Source organism: Triturus cristatus, chromosome 2_2 (genome assembly GCF_964204655.1).
Source record: "Triturus cristatus chromosome 2_2, aTriCri1.1, whole genome shotgun sequence".
Classification (NCBI taxonomy): Eukaryota; Metazoa; Chordata; class Amphibia; order Caudata; family Salamandridae; genus Triturus; species Triturus cristatus.
The window spans coordinates 218,209,614-218,231,681 of NC_140582.1; the positions used below are offsets into that span (position 1 = coordinate 218,209,614).

The 22,068-nt window shown below is 44.8% G+C and overlaps 1 protein-coding gene across 1 annotated transcript in view; it reads left to right on the forward strand.

Annotated features, from left to right (window-relative positions):
• The window catches only part of LOC146862065 (uncharacterized), a 73,089-nt gene extending 56,349 nt beyond the window's left edge, over nucleotides 1-16,740 (forward strand). The window contains exons 3-5 of the mRNA XM_085643216.1: nucleotides 1,109-1,162; nucleotides 16,169-16,249; nucleotides 16,607-16,740. Of these exons, the coding sequence (XP_085499342.1) occupies nucleotides 1,109-1,162; nucleotides 16,169-16,249; nucleotides 16,607-16,698 (227 nt within the window). The 3' untranslated portion in view covers nucleotides 16,699-16,740. The remainder of the gene's footprint in view (nucleotides 1-1,108; nucleotides 1,163-16,168; nucleotides 16,250-16,606) is intronic.
• Nucleotides 16,741-22,068: the final 5,328 nt, after the last annotated feature.

A 22,068-nucleotide genomic window follows, 5' to 3' on the forward strand; every position in this document is an offset into this window, starting at 1 on the left:
ACAAGCTCTTTGTTGTCAAAATGAGCTTGCTAGGTGACCGTGTTGAAGATGCCAGGATCACTCGTAGTGCTAAGGATTTTCTCTATCTGAAAGATGTTAAGGTCTTCATCGGATTCAGATATTTCTCTAATACACCTCCTGCTGGGATGGGATGCAGTCCAGAGCACTTGCTGACCAACCATTCCTTACCCCATACTAGGCCAGCCCATCTATGTGGGGGTAGGGCTAAAAGGTAGGTTTTCTGGGCCTGCCTCTGGGATAGCTTCTGTCCTAACCTGCCCTTCGCTGGATGATCCATTCTTCCCTCATGGCACAAGCACCATGGATGAATTGAATATTGTGGCAACAGTTTTAAAAAAGAAATCAAGAATGAAAGTTTTAAAAATTGTAGGGAATGCCCATGCTTAATATACATTGCAATATCTATTAAACAATTCAAATGAGAAGTTTTGGCAACATTTAGCATGAATACAGATGCCTTTTAATGGATTAGGTACATCACAGAATGGACTGGAACAAAGAGATCACAATGATGCCAGTGTAAATTGGCAGAAATAGCTGCACTCCCTGATGCATGTTAAAATTAGATTCTTCACTTGTTGGTCTAAATGTTGGCTCATCATCCAAAAATGTTGATCTAACTTGACACCAGTGCACTGCATTTCACCTGGCTCAAGGTAACACATGGGAAAATATATAAGCGTGAGCTAAGGTTGCAAAATGCCAGCTCCTAATGAATGAAGCATATGTTTATAAACCGAACCTTCAGCTGTCACATCTTCACAACTCTGTGTTGGAAACCCTAAATCTGCCAAATATTCAGTGAACAACTAACAGAGACTTTTAGGAGGTAGAAGGCTGCTGAAACTAAGGTTGGGTGGTCATGCTTGGGTTGATTTTATTTTTTGTGGTTCTCCAAACTGTGTCCAAGAGGTATGGTGTTTGGATGTGCACTGAACAGTTCTTTCTACTTGACTCGCCTGGTGCATTGCCATACGTCGGAATTATGAATCTTCTAAAGAACGCTCACATGTTATACTAAATTGCCTTTTCAAAGAAAATATGCCTTTGATATTTTCTCAACAATTCTTTGCTCTTTTATATGCAGCATTCTTTACCAAGAAATCTGTACTGCTGAACAGTGAAGAGGAGTTGAGGCATAGTAAGTTCTTTTTACATTTCACTTCTCTGAATTCTATTAATATTTCATTTTCAATTTCTTGTTGATTTATTAATATAGGCATTTTCTGGTATCAGCAGGAACAGCCGGACTTCATGGGCTGAATATTGATATTCCTCTTATGATATTTTTTAACTCCAGACAGATGCTGTAGTCTGGCCCTCAAATGTTAGCACCGTAATCACAAAATTACAAAGCACTAACATTTTCACCATTTACCACATAAAGCTTATTGTGTCAAGAAGAAGGCTACACTGTGATGTGCCCAGTCTTGGTAGAGTTATCCATTTATGCATATACTGAGGCCAACCGATCTCTGTCCATGCATCACTGCAAAATAAGGGGTATTCCAATGCCCTCTAAAGAAGCCTGTCTAAGTTCCTCAGATGAAGCTGCAGACTTTGGGGCATATTTACTAGTAAAGTGGCGAAGCGTGTTGTTAAGCCAAGAAGGCTAACAACATGCTCGGTCACTTCAGAAACGCAGGGCTGCATCATATTTACAAGAATATGGTGCAACCCTGCGTTTCCCCCAGGGCTGGCGCTAAATGTAGCTGCCTAGCGCCAATGCAGGCACCCTTGCACCATAGTGCAAGGGTGTGCCTGCGTTGCAGGGGGAGATTGTTTATGTGCAGGAAGGTGTCCCTTTCTACACATAAACAATCTTTAAATGGCATTTTGTAACTCCTATGTGTGCTGCACACATAGAAGTTGCAAAACGTCATTTTTTTAAATGTTTATTGATATGCAGCAGGGGACACCTTCCTGCACATAAACAATCATTGGCGTTTTGCTGTTTCGATGTGTGCTGCACAACGCAAAAACAAGGAGAAATTAAACATTTCTCCTCGTTTTGCCAGGGTAAAACCAGGTTTTCCCTGGTCTTTGTTTTAGCGCTGCCCCATATTTACACCACTCTAGTAAATATGGGGCAGCATCAAAATCAATGGGTGTTGCGGTGGAACGCCCACAGCAACACCCATTGCCCTCCCCTTTCACGCTAAGCATAGAGTGAAAGGGGGCCTTATTTACGAGGCAGTGTTAAGCCACGTTAAGTGGCTTAACGCTGCCTTGTAAATAAGACAAAGCCCTTATCGCCACAGGAATGTCGAAAAAAGTGAGGTTCCTGTGGCGATAAGGGCTTGTAAATATGCCCCTTGGTCTTAATATGGCGCAACAAGGAGAAATGCTTTGTTTCTCATCATTTTTGCGGTTTCTATGTGTGCTGCATTGTGCAGCACACATAAAAACAGCAAAATGTTCTTACTCCTAGTAGCGTTACTTTACAATGCTCCGCCTGCCAGAGTACGAGTAAATAACCATATCCCCGCTCCCTTTAACTTAGAGCGTGGTACTCTCAGGGATGTCCCCTATCCCCCCTATTATATGTCATAGTAGCGGAACCCCTGGCATGTGCCTTGAGGGAGTACCATGCGCAAAGGGGTTTACGATTTCCTGGACTTCAGTTTATTATTTCCACTTACGCCGATGACACGTTGCTATTTGTGCATGAGCCCAAGACTAACCTGGCCTTGATTATGACAGAAGTGGTCCAGTTTGGAGCTCTAGCCAGCCTCCGGATTAATTGGAGCAAATCTATCATTTTCCCCACGTCCCTGGTGACTACACCGCCAGAACTGGAGTTCCCCCTGCAATGGAAGACAGAACCTACCTGATACCTAGGCATTATGATCCACACCGATCCCACTGTTGTAATGTTGGAAAATTACGGACAAGCTATTCATAAATCAGAAAATGACATAGAATGATGGATCAAGTTACCACTATCAGTAACAGGAAGGATAGCTCCAATGAAAATGTTAGTTTTGCCTCGATTCTTGTTTCTCTTTTTAAACATCCCTATGTCTTTGCCACAATCCTTTTTTAACAACCTCCGTTCGTTAATGATTAAATTGGCTTGGGCAGGGAAACAACCTAGGGTTAAATGGCAAGTCCTTACGATATGGGAGGCCTAAACGCCCCGGACTTAGAACAGTACTATAATGCAGCGTCATGTTCACGTGCCCACTATTGGCTACAAGGGCCACACAATTTACCACATTTGCAGGTGGAACGGGCTGCAGCTCTGCCACATACTCTGACCCAGACTATCTTTAGAGAATCAAACAGACAGCATAGCACACTTGGCTTGCTACGTCCTACTACACAAGTGTGGCACAGAGTTTTGACACAACAAGCAGGTTCACTACTGTATTCCTCCCATATCCTATTAGAGTGGTGCTCATGGTTTGTAGTTGGTAAGGAAAAGGCTGTTATCAAAGCGCTACACACCTTAGGCATTTACAAAATGGGGGATCTCTTCCAGCAAGGGATCATAAAGAGATGGGACACCGCCACTCAAGAACTCCCTGAGCAGACACCTCCAACTAAATTTCAATATTTTCGAGTACGTAGTGCGTTAAAGCAGCTTCTAAGTGACGAATAGAGGGAACCTTTGGAAATCCCTGCTCTGTCCCTTCTGATCCGCCTGGATATCCCAAAAAGATTGGTGCCCAGGCTTTATGCACATGCGCAGGAACTAAGCACCCTCCTATGTGTCGCGCAAGAGTAGATTGGCAGCGAAAACTTGGGGTCACATAGACGGTGAAACATGGCAATATTGCTGCGCGAAAACTAGTGAAATCTCCCTTAATGTCAGGCCTAGACTCATACACTTTAAATACTTTAACCGCGTCTACTATACACCCGAGAGACTATGTCGATATGGCCTTAGGGATTCAGCTGATTGTCAACGTTGTCATTACCCTGAAGCAGGTTTTTTACACACAGTGTGGACGATATCCCCCCAACATTAAGGTTGTAAGTTAGTATCATACTCGTGAGCGAGGCGCAATATCGCTATATTATTATCTATGTTTCTGTAAATAGTGGAAAATTTGGCAAGATTTATTTTACAAGGGGACCTCTGAAGATGATGCATTGTCTGTATTGCCAGAACCATCGCACGATTTATGAGATATATGTAGCACTAGACAAAACAACTGTATTGAGTATTGTAATCGCCAATTGTAGACAATTGTATGAATGCAAATGAAACAATAAAATCTTCTAAATAAAAAATAACAAAAAAAGCAAAACGCCATGCATGATTGTTTATGTGCAGGAAGGGGCACCTTCCTGCACACCAACAATCATTCCCTCAACGCAGGCACCCTTGCACTATGGTGCAAGGGTGCCTGCATTAGCGCTATGCAGCTGTAATTAGCGCCAGCGCAGGATGAAATGCAGGGCTGCACCGTATTGTTGTAAATACGGTGCAGGCCTGCATTTCAAAAGTGGAAGAGCAGTGCATTAACCCCTTCCCTGCTCATGACGGAACCGTTCCGTCATGAGCCACGGTTGGCGTGTGCTCATGACGGAACGGTTCCGTCATGACAATCCTGTTGGCGGCCGCTCCGCCTGCGCGGCGCTGTTTCCCCGCCTGTGCGAGGGGACAACGCAAATGGGCGGAGTCATGACGGAACCGTTCCGTCATGAGCACAGCTCAACTGTGGCTCATGACGGAGCGGCTCCGTCATGAGCACAGGCCCGCCGCGCTGCCCCCCTGCCCCCCCCAGCGCTGCAGCGGAATGTCCGCAGCAGCGAAGGGGTTAAGCCAAGAAGGCTAAGACCGACTTCCATCACTTTTCTTGTAAATATGCCCCAAATTACCCTCACACCTGGGCATTTTTTTCCAGGGTGTGGGGAGTCAATATTATTTTTTTCTGTCTCTTTGAGGGAGAGAAAAAAAGACAACACACCATACACCCTAAATTGGAAAGTCAGGGAAATGCCTTCCTCCAACACGCCCAATTTCATTGGGTTGTCGGAGGAAGCTTTCTGTTGCATGGCCAATGGGAGATCTGTTGACAGAAAGCTACGGCCTGTCTGTTACTAAATGAGGCGGGCAGACTGAGGGTTTGGCTGACAAGGTACTCCATCGCATTTGTGAGACAGTACCTTGTCCACCACTCTCTAAACCAGCCCCCTTTTTCCCCACCTTGCAGCCAGTGGCCTCCTTCACAACCTGCAATATGGTTTCTGGCCTGGATGAAACAGCATTCATTCAGAGGCCTTGCACATTTCCAGGGCTCTGCTCTCATTCTGTAACTTCTCTGTATATATTTTGAAGCAAACCTTCCCTGTTTATTAACGACGAGGCAGCTAACCTGGCTAAAACCACAAGATGATACCAGATGCTGGAGCTGCTATGCTTCCTGTTTCCCCTATGACATTTCTTTAGGTCCAGCTACAAGCAGCTTTAGCTCTCAAGAAAACATCATGTCCTCAAATCTTTTTTTTTAAGTACAAAGGGAGGAAGATGTGTGGACTTTGGCTCAGTCTCCAGAACCCATTGTCTTTCATGTGGATTTCATGCTTTGCTGTTGCTTGGAAGAGCTGTCAAACAAGACCATAGAATTTTGATTATGGTTATGGAATCTCACTTGTGTTTCCTTTAGGTTTTGGTGATGTAGCATCAAGTAATCATTTTGTTAGACTGTAGGTGAGATTTGACGTGTAGCCTGTAATGAAAAACTACTGAAGGCCTTTGATATATTTAATTGGCTGACACGGTGACACAACATAACACAACACAATGTAGCACAACAAAATCCGCCATAATATGCCCTAACATCACACAGCAAAACACAATATGACACAACATAATATCGTAACACACAGCACAGCATGATACAACATAGCCGACTACAACATAGCAGTGAACAGTACAAAATAAAACACCCTAACATAACACAGCATAGCAACACATGACACAGAATAAAATTAAATACCCTTTTGGAATACACAGTATAGCACCCAACACACCCTAAATATAATGATATAACACAGCAGAGCACATCATGGTAAACATAACACAATACAACATTACATACCACAGCATATCAATGCAGAACCCAACCTAACAAACCATAACACATCATAGCATGTCGTGTCACAACATAACAGAAAACACCATAACATAGCCCAGCACAGAATAACATATCACAGCAGACTGTAAGCTGACAGAGCAGTGCACAGCACTACATGTAGAGCATACCGTCATGTGAGTGTAAGAAAAAACTGCATAACATCATTTATAAGAGTACAACATAAAAACTATACTTTGTCCCATCATAAAGCTTCCTCATGTTTTCACCACAAAGGTCTGTGCAGCGCAGGGGGTGAAGGCAGCCCTCCAGGGGGGCCCCAGCCCTCCAATGGGGCCCCAATTCAGCCTATGGTGAAGGAATATCTGTCCATACCCTTCTTGTTTGATGCTTCTAGGCCCAATCTGGTAGTAAACTGTGTACATCTGGGGTTTTGCATATTGTTGTCACTTTAGGTGACTAATGTGAGCCATGTGTCTAGACGTCGAAAGGAGCTGCTTGACAGGAGATACTGCACAATGTCCTATAGCAGGGGAGCACTTAGGAGGAAAACATGGTAATTCCCAGAAACACTGGAAATCATGGGACCATTTATTCCCAAAAGAATTGATGTGTTCTTATGGCTATGCTTACATGTTGTACGTTATTAAAATTATAAAATTGTATTCTGATGTTTCACTAACTTCATCCACAGTTGCAGCACTTGATACAAAGCACATTCATTACAAGCAGACCAATTGGCTTTGCAAATGCTTGTTTTTGGCTTAGAGCTAGGTGTTTGTGACATGTGGTAAGGGCATGACATTTTCCACCTGACCCATCAAAAATATCTGACAGGCACAGCTGATCCAATGCCTGTTCAGACAGGCCCTGGTAGAGAGAGTTGCTGAAGTGCAAGGAGCAAGTGAGGAAATACATTACTAACAGCAAAGTTTAAATAGACTGCCACATGCCTAGCAACTCAAAGATGAAGACATATGCTTCAGATACGCTAGAAATGTGGGCAGCCTGATAAAGATCAGGATCAGTTATGACCCCAAAGTTCCTGACAAAGGATCTGATTTACAAACTGCACTTTGTAGCACGTTTTCTAGTATTGAAGTAGTACTACAAAACTGACTACAAAGTGCTATTCACAAACTGCACTTTTGTAGAAACGTACACTTTTGAGTATGTTTATTGCTTTTCAGCATTCACAAACCACTCCTGTAGTAACTTACACTTCTGTAGTAACTTACACTTCTGTAGTAACTTACACTTTTGTAGGAAGTCTCTTCCTCCATTATTCTCTGTAGAATGGCATTGCTATTCCAGTGGTTGGCCGTGTATCCCATACATTTTCTCCTGATTACTGGATCTAAGAGTAATGTGAGATGCCTGCTGGAATACCAAATCTTTGCATGCTTTTTTAGGTCTCGTCTGAGCTAGCGCTTGCGCTGCTCTGTGCGAGATATTTTGTAAGTGGGATTTTCAAAGTGCTACCCACAGTCTTTTGGCTGGCCTAAAGCTTGAGTGCACGATCACATGCACATGCACAGCTGGCATCTAATGGCTCCTCAGCTCCCACTCCCCACTCCCTTCTCCATAGCTTTGGCTCCAGCCGCCATCTGCCTTTCTTATCTACCAGCCGTCATGGCTCATTAAGTGCTTTAGCGGCCAATGCTTGTTTATTGTTATCGCGGGCAGCTTCAATTGCACAAGCGCGGTCCGTTTCGGCCGCGCTTGTAACATTGTTACTGGTTTAAAGAGCTTTTTTTTTTTTTCTTCTTTGCATTTCTGCCTGAAACATCCTCTGCTTTCTTGTCTGCGCTCTCCCCTCCTCCATGGGGTGGGCGCACTCATCCGGTTTCACCGTGCCAGGGAAAGGAGGCGAAGTAGAGGGCAGCTGTCAAACAAGAGGGAAACAAAATAAAGCAACCCCGGAGTCTGGAGCTGCGGCGTCTCTCCGGGGCTGGTGTGTGCGCGCTGCTGCATGTCCATGTGCCCCCAGACCGGTGCCACCCTTTGACAGCCAGGGGAACAGTGGTAGAGATTCTGGCTGAGACCGAGGGGTGCTGCTCGCAACATGTGATGCCCTGAGAGGAGACCCGCCACTGCCGTGCAGCAGGCACCGACAGCAGGGCACCGACAGCAGGGCACCCCAGAGACCTGGCAGAGGGCACCTGCTGCTCCGCCACAAGCCTGCACGAAACCTCTTCAAAGCCAGGCGCATTCCAGTGAGTTAAACTTTGTCCGCGCTGTTTCTATGTTCCTTCCGACCGGGAAAAGTTTTGAAGTCCGGAGCAGGATGAAAGCTAGGCAAGGTGAGTTGTGTTTGAGTGCCAGGGAGTGGGTTTGAGGCTGGTTACAATGCCAGGAAGCTGCCGAGCATTCATTGTGTGCTAGGAGAACATCTGGGGGTCGGTGACAAATTTCGTTAACTTTAAGGTGCGCAGGGCTCTTTGTCTGCATCGCTGGCATTCCTGGCCGGGAAGGCGTCATGTGTTTACCAACTTCTGTCTCGGGCTCGGCCTTGCCTTCAACTTTTTATTTTTATTTTTTATAACTGAACATAGTATTCTTTATATGTATAGTTTTGCTTGCTGAGAGTTGACACATGGGTGTGAGCGAGAAACAGAACATTTGCTCCATTCTCGGAATGAAAGTTAAAGAAAGTAAGGCAACTAACTGCCTGTTTCATTTACTACCTCTGTGGTTCGCGCGACAGCCCACTGACACACAGTCTCCCCCCTCCCTAAAAGCAAAACAACGCTTTGCAAAGAACAAGTGAATTTTGGCGGATGTGTTAGAACCCACGCTCAATAATGTTTATTTTGCGGATTTTATTCAGCGCAGAGTTGCCCCAAAGGGATCAGCAAGGGTACAAGAAAGCAAGAAATAAGATAACAAATACAAAACAACCTATTAGGAATCGGAAAAAAAGGAACAAATACTTCATACCAACAAGGACGTTTGCAGCAAGTAAACAATATGCCCAATCAGCAATAACTTGATATATCTTTGCGGCTTTAAGATGCACCTACTCTCGAGAAAGTTACCACGTGTCAAAAATGTGTCCTCGAACACGCATATCAACCGACCTTATTTAAAAGGCAGTGTGCCTAGTCTAAAAAACGTTTTAGTCTGTCTCTTTAAAAACAGCGAGGTGGCTGAGTAAATTATAAGCACCCCATCCTCATTTGAACAGACGCACATGTGCTCGTGCACTGCCCTTCGCCGTGCGTGCTCCAGAGGTTAACATGTGTGCACGCGGCTCATTGTGTGCTGCCAGCCATGTGCTCTGTTGTTCCTGCGCTCGGCTCTGACAGGAGGGGGCGGTGCTGCTGCTGCTGTTCAGATCCTACAAACATTGATTGAACAAGCATTGGCATAGCAGTAGGTCTTGCTTTTAGGACCTTATAAGTATTTAGTTATGCAGCACAATATCCTTGGTGCAACAACATCAACTGTTGCAGGGCTAAACACTTCTAAGGTCCCAAAGGCGAGACCTATTGGCTATGCCAATGCTAGTTTACTTTGCCACAGTGGTCCTCTTTCCCTATAGCGCTCTCCATCTTTTTTTTATCTGAGTACTAGCCGATGGCAGCCACATGCCTGGAGTGGGGAGGCGTGCATTTTGCACATAAAGGCATGCGGCTACCATTGGCTAGTACTCCGTACTCCCGGATCTCCTGTGCCATGCCCAACACCATCTCACCCCTCCCACTTGCCTGCCCCCACCACCTCACTGAGGTCGAGGTCGAGAGTTTAAGCTATTGGCATTCTAAATTACAATGCCTTTTATTTCTATGTTCATTTTCTCAACAGATAGATAAAATGCATTGACATTTACAATGCCAATAGCTTAAACTCTTGAAAATACGAGACCTATTGCATTGCAAATGCTTGTTAATATAGCCTTGTGTGTCTTTGTCAGCTGAGCTTCAAGCAGTTCTTTCAGGCCACACTTTCTCACCAAACAATTTAAGGGCTCACGGTCTTCTGTCCTCAGAGGCTTCTACTACCTTCTCATTGGATCTCTTTTGCAGGCTAACCACAATGTATGATCTGTGGTTTAATGAATGAATGACAAAAATGTGTCACAGCGCACAAATACCTTAGAAAGATGTGTACCCAGAAAAGGTGTACATCAGAAAGAGTAGCTAGTCTGTCCCTGCCAATCAAAAGCTCTGCTTCCAGTCATTTGCTAACACTTGGTGAGGTTCTATGTAAGACTGGTCTTATTTGTACTGGAAACAAGCCCTTATTTATGATGGCATTACACCGCTGTTGCGTCACTTTTTGTGGTGCTGCGACAGCGTAAAAAATTTGCCAAACTGTGCCATATTTACAAAGTGACGCATCTAGGCACCCCTGCGTCAGGTATAATGAATACAGGCTGGGCATTCCTCCGTTAAAAAAAAAAGGGCTCACAGAAGTTATGTTATGTTATGTTATGTTATCCGGATTTATAAAGCGCACAGCTGCCCCAGCAAAGGGGCGTCCCGGTGCTATAAAGGACAAAATACCGGACACAAGTAATACCACAGACAAGAACACAGCAGCACTAAGAATCCAGAGGAAAAAGGAAGGTTTTAACAGCCTTCCTAAAGGCAAAAAGTTCATTAATTGCACGGACATGGACAGGAAGAGAGTTCCAGAGCCCGGCAGCAAGTACTCTAAAGGAGCGGCCGCCAGACCTAGCTCTCTTAAAGCGCTGGACTGTGACCAAGTGAAGACCCGAGGATCTTATAGAGCGCGAGGGAACATAAGGCAGAATAAAGTGCTCCAGAATCTGAGGAGAAGAGTGCTTCAGAATTTTAAACACAAGGCACAGAGATTTAAACTTAATCCTCTGAGCGACAGGGAGCCAATGAAGTTTGACAATGGTATTTTTGGCCGAGCAAAATCGCGGTAAGCCCACCAGAGCCCTGGCGGCAGCATTTTGAACGCGTTGAAGTCTAGAAAGTTCCGCCAAATTAGCCCCCAACAAAAGAGAGCTCGCATAGTCCAAACTAGACAAAATCGTAGCTTGAACAATAAGCTGTCTGGTTGGAGCATCAAAGAATTTAAAGATAGGTCTGAGCCTACGTAGAATCCCAAAACACGTGGCAGCGGTTTTCTTGGTATGACAGGCAAAACTGAGTTTGTAGTCCAACCAGACCCCAAGGTTCTTAACCTCGGTGACAGGAAGAGGAGTTGAACCAAGCTCGGGTGGCCACCAATGATCACCCCATAGATGACTCTGCTTGCCGACAATCAGCACTTCGTTTTTTTTAGCGTTCAATTGCAGGCAATTATCTGTCATCCAACGGGCCACTGAGCTCAGTCCCTCGCGGAACTCAGCAACCTCAAGGTCAGACGCCCCACTTAATGCAACCGCCAGCTGCGTGTCGTCAGCATAGGACACCATAGTCAGGTTCCAACTCTTGGCGACAGCAGCCAGCGGCTGCACATAGAAATTGAAAAGTGTGGGGCTCAGAGCTCACCCTTGCGGCACACCCTGAGTGATAGGATAGGGTTGAGACTGAAAAGGAGGGGTAACAACCCTAAACATGCGACCAGATAAAAACGATCGAAACCACTCGAGTGCCACGTTATCGACACCAGCCTCACCCAGACGGTGTATTAGAATGGCGTGGGAGACGGTGTCGAAAGCGGCACTGAGATCGAGAAGCACCAGTGCCGCCGTTTGACCCGAGTCGACCAGAGTACGCAGGTGCTCAACCATAAAGAGCAACGCAGTCTCAGTACTATGGCCGGGTCGAAAGCCATTCTGCGAGGGGTCCAAAATGTGAGCGCAATGAAGATGATTAGATAAAATGGCATTAACATGAACCTCAGTCAGTTTTGCGACCCATGGGAGCAGAGATAGAGGGCGATAGTTCTCCAGCTTTAATGGATCCAGGGCAGGTTTTTTCAAAATAGGCATCACCTGAGCCTGTTTCCAGCTAGCAGGGACAGAACCAGACGTCAAAGATAGATTGACAAGATCACGCAGGGGAGGAAGACAAAGTAATGCTGAATCTCTAAATTGGGCAGGCCGAAGAGGATCACTAGGAGAGCCAGATTTGACTTTCGCCACAATTTTATTAAACTCCTCCATCGAAAGCTCTGGGAAAGAGCACAAAGACATAGTAGTCATTGGGCGCAGTGAAATCTATGAGATTTAATTGCGCCACTTCTACGAGTTCACTACGTCAAATCCTTACGCCTGCTTCACAGCAGACGTAAGGCCCTTTTACATGGGACTCGCCCACATTGCTGGAGTTGTGTCTGTTTTGCGTCACACCGCAGCAATGCGTCATTACTGCACCACCAGATACGTCAGGATTCCTGACATATCTGGTCAATCCTCGCGACATGAAGCGCCGTACTGTAAATATGGCGCATCCATGGTGTCGCAAAGAGGGTGCTTTGAAAAGTGTTGCATCGCTGTTTTCAACTAGCGATGCAACACTTTTCATGAAAGATTCCCAGATGGTGTTGCTTCTTGGTATGGCAATATACAGACCTGTTACACAACAAGTTCCAAAGTGTGAGGCCTAAAGAGCCATCCAATCTGTCACTGGTGGCATTACCAGCCTGACACACACTCACGGCCACAGAGGGTTGAGCTGTCAAACAGAAGAAAGAGGAGAATGTGGCAAAATTTCAGTGGTGCGGGTAAATCTTCCAATTGCTTTTCTTTTGACTGAAGGCTGTAGTAGACGGTGATACTTTCTTCTTTGTGATACCAGCATGTGTACAACGATGTCCTGATGTGGGCTATACCACTTCTAATAAAAAAACAAGTAAAAATAAAAAAAAGATTTCACCTGCGTGTCATTGTTCCAAATATATTATTCCCAGTCCAGCTCACTAAGAACTTCACTGGGTCCCAGTTTTGGTCCCCCCTTCAGAGATTATATATCACCCCCTGTCTTTCTCTCCTGCCCTGAGTTTAGAAGGTCCACCACACCACGCAGTCTAGTGGGAGTCCACATTTCTACAAGCAGTGCTTGTCTTCATGCAACTAATATAATAAAAATACTTGGATTTGTATAGCGCAGCTAATAACCCGTGAGAGTCTCTAGGCGCTGTCCTTGGCCATGGCAAGATTGCGTGATTTGCCTAGAATCGCAGGATGTTGAGCCGACGCCGAGACTTCAACCTGGATTCCCAGCTCCGAAGTCGGCAGCTCTGGTCGTTACACCACACCCTCTCCCCTAATATATGCTTCACTGAGTAGCCAAATAGCACTACAGACTTGGAAATTGAGCTCTACCGTTTGCTTGCACCATCTAAGGGGCATATTATCAAGCACGGCGTTAAAATTATCGCCGCTTTAGCGACAGAAAACTTCCGCTAAAGCGGCGATAATGGGCTTGATTATATGCCGCAGAGAATTCCAAGAACACCAGAACATGGGCTTCTATGGGAATTCTCAAGGGCATATTATCAAGCCCATTATCGCCGCTTTAGAGGAAGTTTTCTGCCGCTAAAGCGGCGATAATTTTAATGCCGTTTCTTGATAATATGCCCCTAATTTCGGGGGAAAGTGCTTGGCATTGCTTACACTGGCTACGCAGGGACTTCTACTCTGAAACTCCCTGCCTACGAACTTCTACCAGTGTCAAAGGTGAAGGCAGGAAAGGACAAGAGAAGATGTTGCCTGAGAGGGGGGAGCACTGCCTGTCCCACACATGCCTTGTCCGACGGTCAGGTAGGGGCTGGAAAATGGGTTCCAGCAGTGGCGGAACATGAAATTATGGGCCCTCCTGCAGAGCGTGAACAGGGGCCCCTCAGTCTCCCATATTTCACAGATATTCATTGACCATGAGGGGGGAGAGGCGACAGCACCACTAAAGGGTTTGGGGATCCCTGAAGGGTTGCCCCCCTCCTGCGCCTCAGCGGCTGCAGGTGCCTATGTTACGCCCCTGGTCCCCGACTGCAATGCAGCCCTTTCCAAAAAGGATATTTTAGGCGCTAGAATTACCGGTGCTCGAACATGTGCCGACTTACAATTGTACAGAGCAGAACTGCAGACTGGAATTCCGCACTGTACAGCATGTAATCAGGGCCTAAAACGGTTTAACCCATATTTCTATCAAACGTCTGTATGTGGAAATTTATATGGGGTGGAAATTCCGCATTTGCACATTTTAGTCTTAGGAGCACCCAGGAGTGCTACAACTATTGTACCCCTGGAATGTTTTGTAAACTCTAACGAAGTCAGATATGTGCTCTGAATGCAGGAGTAATCCTTTGGCAGAAAAATCCCAACTGGTTTTCTCTGCCATATGTGAATCCGGCTGCAATTGCTTTCCCTGAGTGAGGTCTCACAATATCGGAGTATGGAAATGCTTTCCTTCATACCTCTTCTAAACTCTGTATAAAAAAGCACATAAAAATTCTTATAAAACCAGATTATTCATCAAGATATATAATGTGTACGTGTGAACATCTTCACCATCAACATCTACCACACGTCAATAAATTAGCCTTTACATTTTGAACTGCTGTTCCTTTACTTTATCCAGGCAGAGGGCTATCCATTAAAAAAAAAAATCTCTGTATTGATATGTGCAAGGTACAAACAGACACATAATAGGCTGCAACAGGTGCGAGAATCGAAGGATGAATGTAATCAAACCACCTTTACAAGAAAGCAAGGGTCTATGAGAACTATAATAATTGGGGTTCCATATATCAGCTGATACATCCGAACCTTATATAAGGAGCTAATACCATTATACATCAGCAATGTTATGTTATGTTATGTTAAGGAGATTTTTAAAGCGCACGATTACCCGAAGGTGTCCTGCTGCTGAAACACTTCTCTCTAGACAAGAACAGGGCAGACGGGATTATTTATCAAAAAGCAAGGTCTTCAAGTCTTTTCTGAAGCTTAACAGATTCTTTGCATTTCTCAGGTGGAATGGGAGCTCATTCCAGGCCTTTGGGGCACAGAAGGTAAAGCTTCGACAACCCCAGTGGGCTTTTTTTGTTGGCGGAACAGCGATCAGTTTTGATCTGATGATCGAAGCGTGCGCATTGGTTTAACAATGTCTTCAACAAGAACAAACATAACACTAGCTAGTAGGCAGGAGGTATCTCTCTATTGGCATAGAGAGAGTAGTTAGGTTACAGGAAACAGAGTACACTTTAACAGCGTTCAGGAGCCGTTTTGGGGATGGTGAGGGATTTTATTTTGTTTTGTGTATGGAGAGCAGCACCCTAGTGCACGCAACAGTTCAGCAGTTACATCTCAAGAGGGAAGGAAAGTACGGCCAGGGATAGGTACTTGAGATCAACAGCCCCCTGAACAGACAAAGATGGGAACGTATCGGGGGAAGAGGGATGCAATTTGTCAAAGAGCTTCAGCCTATATGTGTCCCAGAGCTTGATGCTGCCCGCAGCCCCACACCCATTGTAGGCAGACGATATAGCACTTGCCTCTGCAATTGCCCATTTATATGTTACCCTAAGCTATACCGAGACTTCAGGCGGCTGAGCTGCTTACCAAAACATAGCTATTAGTCGGTTCACTCTTTTTTATTCCGGCCATAAAGTTTTCTTTTCTTGTATGATTACCTGCCTATATGCTATTGATACTACTTTTTGTAATAGATTGCAATGTCATGTTACTTGATACTTTGATGTTCTATCGTGTTATATTTTCAAAAAACTCATCTTTTAAAACTTAAAACAAAATGCTAATGCTAAGTCCGCCATTTTCAAGTAATACTTATAGCGTTTCATACGTTTAGTGATCCCCAATAGACAAAATAGTGGCTCCAGAGGAAGCTGTACATCAATCACTGGAAAGATATGCTCCATTACCTGGATCCAGGCGCCCACTAGAGGCGGGCACTCCCAGACCATGGCGGAGGGCTATCCATTACAAATATACAGCCACAGATATATAAGGAAAGGCAAAAACAGTTATCTTAGCTTTGGATGCTCAATGTTGCATGTCACATGACCGGTTTATAATTTTGGTGTATGTTGATGGTTTTGGCACAAGGCTTTGTTTATTTCAAGAGCTTTACCTGTTTGCCATGCCTTTCAGGGAAACAGCCCCAAATACAGCACATCTAAATGATAATTGCATCATTCTGATCTTTTTTTCTCCACAGAATGTGTAAGCAAAGGATGTTTTCCTGAATTGGACAGATGTACAAAAATCCTTATCACTAAGACTGGCTCTCAACGAGCAAGTAAGAACTGCAAATATTCTACTTTCACTGCTTAATTGACTATATTACTTGAGTGTGTTAAATTTCGGTGCTGTCTAGTTTTGTCTTTTCATTGAGGACACATGTTTTTCTTTATTTGGAATCAGATGCTCATGTCACCTAACAAAAATGGAAGAAACACCTACTGGGATCCTGTATCACGTTTTTGACACAGGCCTGCAAAAATATCTAGCAGGCTTGGTGTTACACTTAATTGGCTACATGTAACATGCCATGTTTTGATATCGTTTGGAAAATGTAAGCGCTTCTGTTCTGTGATGACACAAGCAGAACCTGGTTGAGTAAGGTTAAACCTGTTTTGTTGTCTTCATTGTGCAGGTGTAATGAAAAGAAAAGTCTCAGAGGTGCGCTGTGTACTTCGCTTTGGAAATTGTACTACCAAATGCTTCAACATTGACGGGCGTTTCTAGAAAACAACAACATTGCCCTTGCTTTTGTATTTGCCATAATCCGAACTCAACAACATGTAAATAAACACAATGTCAACTGTGTAGTGCACTTCAGACCAACTCTTGTTAACCTATGTATAATATTTTAAGGCATGACTTTTTTGAAGGAGATGGTGTGCAATTCCTTGAAAAGTATGTACAAGTGCCTGTAATATTTTCATATAAAATATCAATAAAATGAACAGCCAACCTTTAATACTATAGATTATGCTGCCATCTGCTGAAGCAACAACATGGGCACATGTGAAGTCTGGTAATAAGAGCCAGTGTTTTTTTGCTGTCAGAGGGAAGCAAGGTTGTCAATACGCTCCTAAACAGAAAATAAATTAGGCCCCTCTGACCTTTGTTTCACTATGAAAAAGGCAGGCATGATTCTGCTACAGTGGGCTACCCTGATGATAGCTACACCTCTGTTTGGTTTGTTGTTAATTAGATGTGACAGCCATCAATTATAGGGATGCAGTGCAGATTTGTTTTCTAATAGAATAACAGTGTTGTGAGTTACGTCTTGTCGCTGGATCCAGCAGGGGTTTGAACAAGCGATATTTGTCTGTTTGTTTTGTTTAAGTCTTCAAAACATTAATGAACATTATTAAGTGTCTTAAGAAGGGGGAATTACAGGATGATTAGGTAGCAGAATAAAGGACAAAATGAAACTCTGACGGCAAAAAATTAAACAAGCATGAAATACTAGAGAGCGTACTTATCTCTCTGAGGCGCAGTAACAAATAGAGACCGCTTTGCTCTGCCAAATGGAAGAAAACTTTAATTATTAAAACTATAGGCTCAGTGTCTGACAGATTTTGTTCTTTTAGGGTAAGACATGAGATCACTAGACTGAGGATCAGGGTAGTATTGTACTTTAAGATCGGAAACAGTACATAGTAGAATCTTGTTATCATGAAAGATATAGTACTATTTGTTCACAGCTTGAAACTCATCAACCCTCCTGGTGGAAGTGAAGGCTCATCGTAAAGGCATTTTCCATAGGAGTCACAGGAAACCTTTGGGCCAATGTGTTTCTGTCAACTAATGTGATGGTATGCAGATGCTAGGTCAAGACTGGCATAATTTCTAGCTTCTGACACCATAGAGAACATTTCTATCAAACTTGTCTACTACAACTTCTCTATTTAACCTCCTGAGATCTACACACAGTCTTATGTTCCCACTTGCCTTTCGAGCTACAAGTACAGGAGCTAGCCACTCTGTTGCCTCTACTGGTACTACTGTTCCTTCCTCACACAGCCTTGACAATTTTTGTTTCACATCTTTCTGCACATTCAAGAGTATCCTTCAAAATTTTGTTACCAAGTTTTTTGCTGTTTTTAAAATTTTGATTTTATGTACATAGTACTTCAAACATCCTAGTTTGGGACAAAACACATTGTTTAGGAAAATCTTCACAAACTGTTTTCTTGACCCTGGTATACTTACGCTAGAGCAGATTAGTACCTGGCACTGCCCTTCCCTTGATGTGGTAGCCACAGATGAACTCAAAGGCAAACCACAACAAGGCGAAGGGGGATGGGTTAGGAAGGTGACTACAGGGAATTGCACCTGCAATAGTTGGAGAGAGGTTAGACTTAGATATTCAAGATTGCTATCAGTATACATCTAACGGCTCTAATAAGGTAAGTAAATTCTCCTACCTCAGACGACTAAGGTCCTTAACCTACTGGATGAGAGGAAGAGGAGAGCTGAACCCTCCAGTAAGAATGCTGAGAGTAGGAGAGGTGAGTTGTTGTTTCGGAGTTGAGACCCTTTAAATTAACAACAATGTTAATACACACTCCTGTCATAACACTTGCAATCTTCAAATGTATTACTTTAATAACAATGACATTAGTGTTCACCTTTGACCTCTTTTAAATGACTTCCTAAAACATTTAGGGCATTAAGTATATGATCATCAAAAGTCTTTTGGGTTGCTAAGAGCCGGTTCCTTCACTGGCTATCAAGTAAAAAATGCGGTTTAAAATTCTCTCCAAAACAAAGAAACATGAAGACGCCAAATCCTTTATCTCAAAGCAATGTATTTCTTTGTCTCAAGAAACTGTCCCCAAAAGTTAAGAACCATGCATGTAGCCAATGTTTTCCTGGAATAAGGGTGTGGAGGATCTGCCAAAACTTTAGAAAATGCCAAAGTCTATGAAAATCCACATACCACTCTTCCTGAGCGCTTTTCCTTTTAAATAAAGCTTCCGATGTCCTATCTTTCCAGTCTTCTGAAGAAATGCAGGAGCAGGTTCAGGTGAGCAAGTAAGATGCCTACCACTGGCTGGGATTCCTAACAACTGACAACTTCCAGCAGATGCAGTTTTCTTTTATAGCCAGGCATTCTGCCTTATTGAAGACTCTTTCACTGGTACAAGGCAGGGAGCAACTCTTGGCCACACCTAAGATAGCTTCCTTGCTGAAGTTTCTTCCTCTGGAGTGTGGCAGGGCAGAACTTGACCACTGAACATGGAGCCACAAAATGTTTCAGGCCACAGTGCCTTCTTGCACAACACTGCCCTTTAAATGCAGACACACCCAACTAGTTGCTCAGCACAGTTTGCACCTTAGCATGAGTCTGGGGGCACAAATCAGTAGCTGAATCCTTGAGGTCGCCCTCTTGTAGGCGCACTGAGCAGCGCCACAAAGAAAACGAGGGGGGGGCTGCGAGGTGCTGACATCCATAACAACTTTGCATCAGGGGTGTAACAAAGGCCCCCGCAGCCCCCGCGGTGCAGGGGGCCCCCATGCGTACCAATACTGGAGGGGCCCCTCAGCCCCTACTGAAGTGAGTGTGAGCAGCATATCTGATTCCTGCAGGGGGGTGGGGGGCACTTACGTTTTTTTATCAGCCCTGCCAAGTATCAGGTAGCAGTGCGCAACCTGTGGTGTGTGCATGCTGCTCTGCAGGCTTGGGGGCTTCCAGCTAAGCTAAGGTGCTGCCGGCAGGCTCATAGTCATTTAGTGCAACAACACAATGTATCTTATTTATGTGAAGATTCCCCGCCTGGCGCTGTGAGGCCACGAGTCAGACATCATGACTCCAGGGCTGGGCCCAGTTAGGTTGTTTGATTCGATTTGTCGGATGGAGCTGTGTGGGACGTCATGTCCTCCTGCTGCCAGAGCACCGTGAGAAGTTTGAGAGGAAGGCCGTCACCGTGGGCACTTACTGGTTGGCGGGTGGCGCTCAACTATCTCATAGCTGCTGTCTGCTTGCAGGGCCCCCCATGCTGTGGGGCTTATGATGGCCACCGCTTGCTGTGAATGTGATTTTGCCGAGCCCGGCTGAGGCAGAGTGCAGTGGAGTGAACGTCGTGGGACTCAGTCTCTCCTTTCCCGCACGCCTCCTGTCTCCTTACTGTGCTGATATTTTTCACTCTCTTCAATGTTTGTCCTGGGTAAGTAGTGTACTAAAAAAAATCAAAGCTGTGTATTAATTATTTAGCGTACCAACCAAGTTAATCTGAAAACCATATACAGTGAAAAAGTATAAGAGGAGTTGACCGCCTGGCCCCAAGGAAATGGTTCCAGTTCTAGGAACAGGATTAATCAATTTTTCTCACTAACCTTTCGGCTGGGGAAATGGAATTTTGTGCGCCAGGTCTGAAGTCTTCATTTTTCGTAATATGCCGTTTTACAACTTGTTTGAGTTAATGTCAGTCACAGTGCGAGTAGGAGTCATCTGTCACACTCACTGAACAGTAAGGTTCGTTCATTAGCCGGCGGCCAGGCCCATCAGAACTCACAACAGGGACAGTCAGCCTGGACTAAGGCTAGCGGCATTTTAAAAGGAAATGATTATCACGGGGGGCAGGTGTTGGAATCATCACGACCTGAGCCTGGCACTAGTGCTGCACTGTGTCCGATGTCAGGCTGCTTCCCTGCCCTTACATTTTTCTCTCTCTCTCTCTCTCTCTCTCTCTCTCTCTCTCTCTCTCTCTCTCACACACATATGCTCCAGGGCTTGCCCCACACACCTCTTCTTGTGCCTTGAGAAGACACAGGGCCACAGAGTCCGAGGACTCACTCATCTCCGGCCCTGTGTGCCGGCAATCATTGTTCACTGTGAGCACAGAATATGCTGGTCCCTCAGGTAAAACAGTAAGGCCCCCACTCGGGCTCTTCTCATGCCATGCCCGGGGATCTTCAGTGGACTCTTTCTAGGTTCTTAGCATGGCAGTCCTTGCTGCTGTGTCCTTACACGACCCCACGCTCAAACCATCAAGAATGCACAGAAATTCAGCTCTGCATTTACCCAGTGCCCGTCACTTTTATATTCTGATCCTAATCTGTCTGGCTGCAGTGTTAGTTACATACAATTTTTGAGGAGTCCCGGAGTGGAGCGATCCCTCAGTTGGTGACATAAGTACGTTGAAGTCACACAGCATTTACTAAATCATTTTAATTGGGCCACACCGGTTCAAGCGAATACTGAGTTCACAAAACTGAAGTGAAATCCATGGACCACAACAGTCAAATGTGCATATCCAATTCCGTCAGTTGCAGTTCAGTTGATACTAAACTAAGGGAGCTGTGTGAGCATGTTTCAATGAAATGGAGGTAATGCATCAATGTAAAGGTTGACGTGATTTGCAGTGCTTCTGTTCAGTGGTGACGGACCCGACCGGTCGACAATCAGTCTCACATAACACATTACTTTCAGCAGCGTCATCAGCACAGCATTGTGTAGATTTATGTGAAAGCCCTGCTGCGGTGTGATCTGTGCAGGGGGTATGTTGTAATTATTTTTGGTGTCACTGAGTCGAGGGGTCGTTTTTTAGAATAATGCTGCCTGCCGTGAGTGACCTGTGTACCTCAGCTGCTTAGTGCTACTTGTTGCCCAATCAATGTCCATGCCTGTCTGCAGCGGCATCCACGAGGCATGGTAGGGTGGAGAGAGTGCCTCAGAACTCAAGGAGGGCTGGAGAGGGCCATGGATCATTGGTGTTAGGTGCTAAGAAGCAGAGCGCCTCACACATTTACACCTGTAGTAAGAGGCTGCACCTGCTCTCTGTGCCTGCAACCCAGGTGTTCCCTTAGGATTGTGAGAGGCATGGAGGCAGAGGGCTGGAGGTTCTGTGGGGTCAGTGACGGGAGGTGCTTAGAAGCAGGGCACCTCGCACATTCACACCTAAGTGCCGTTCCATTTCTGGTGCTTTGCAGTCGTTTTAAGATCTTCTTAGAGTTTCTCATTCCTCAAATGAGTGCAATTTCTGATACATGTATGTATGTTTCCCTCATCTTCATTGCTTGATTTTGCTCGCGAGAAGGTGTCACTCATAGTTGTTGAAATGTCACTCATAATTGCACTGAAATTATACAAATGTCACACAT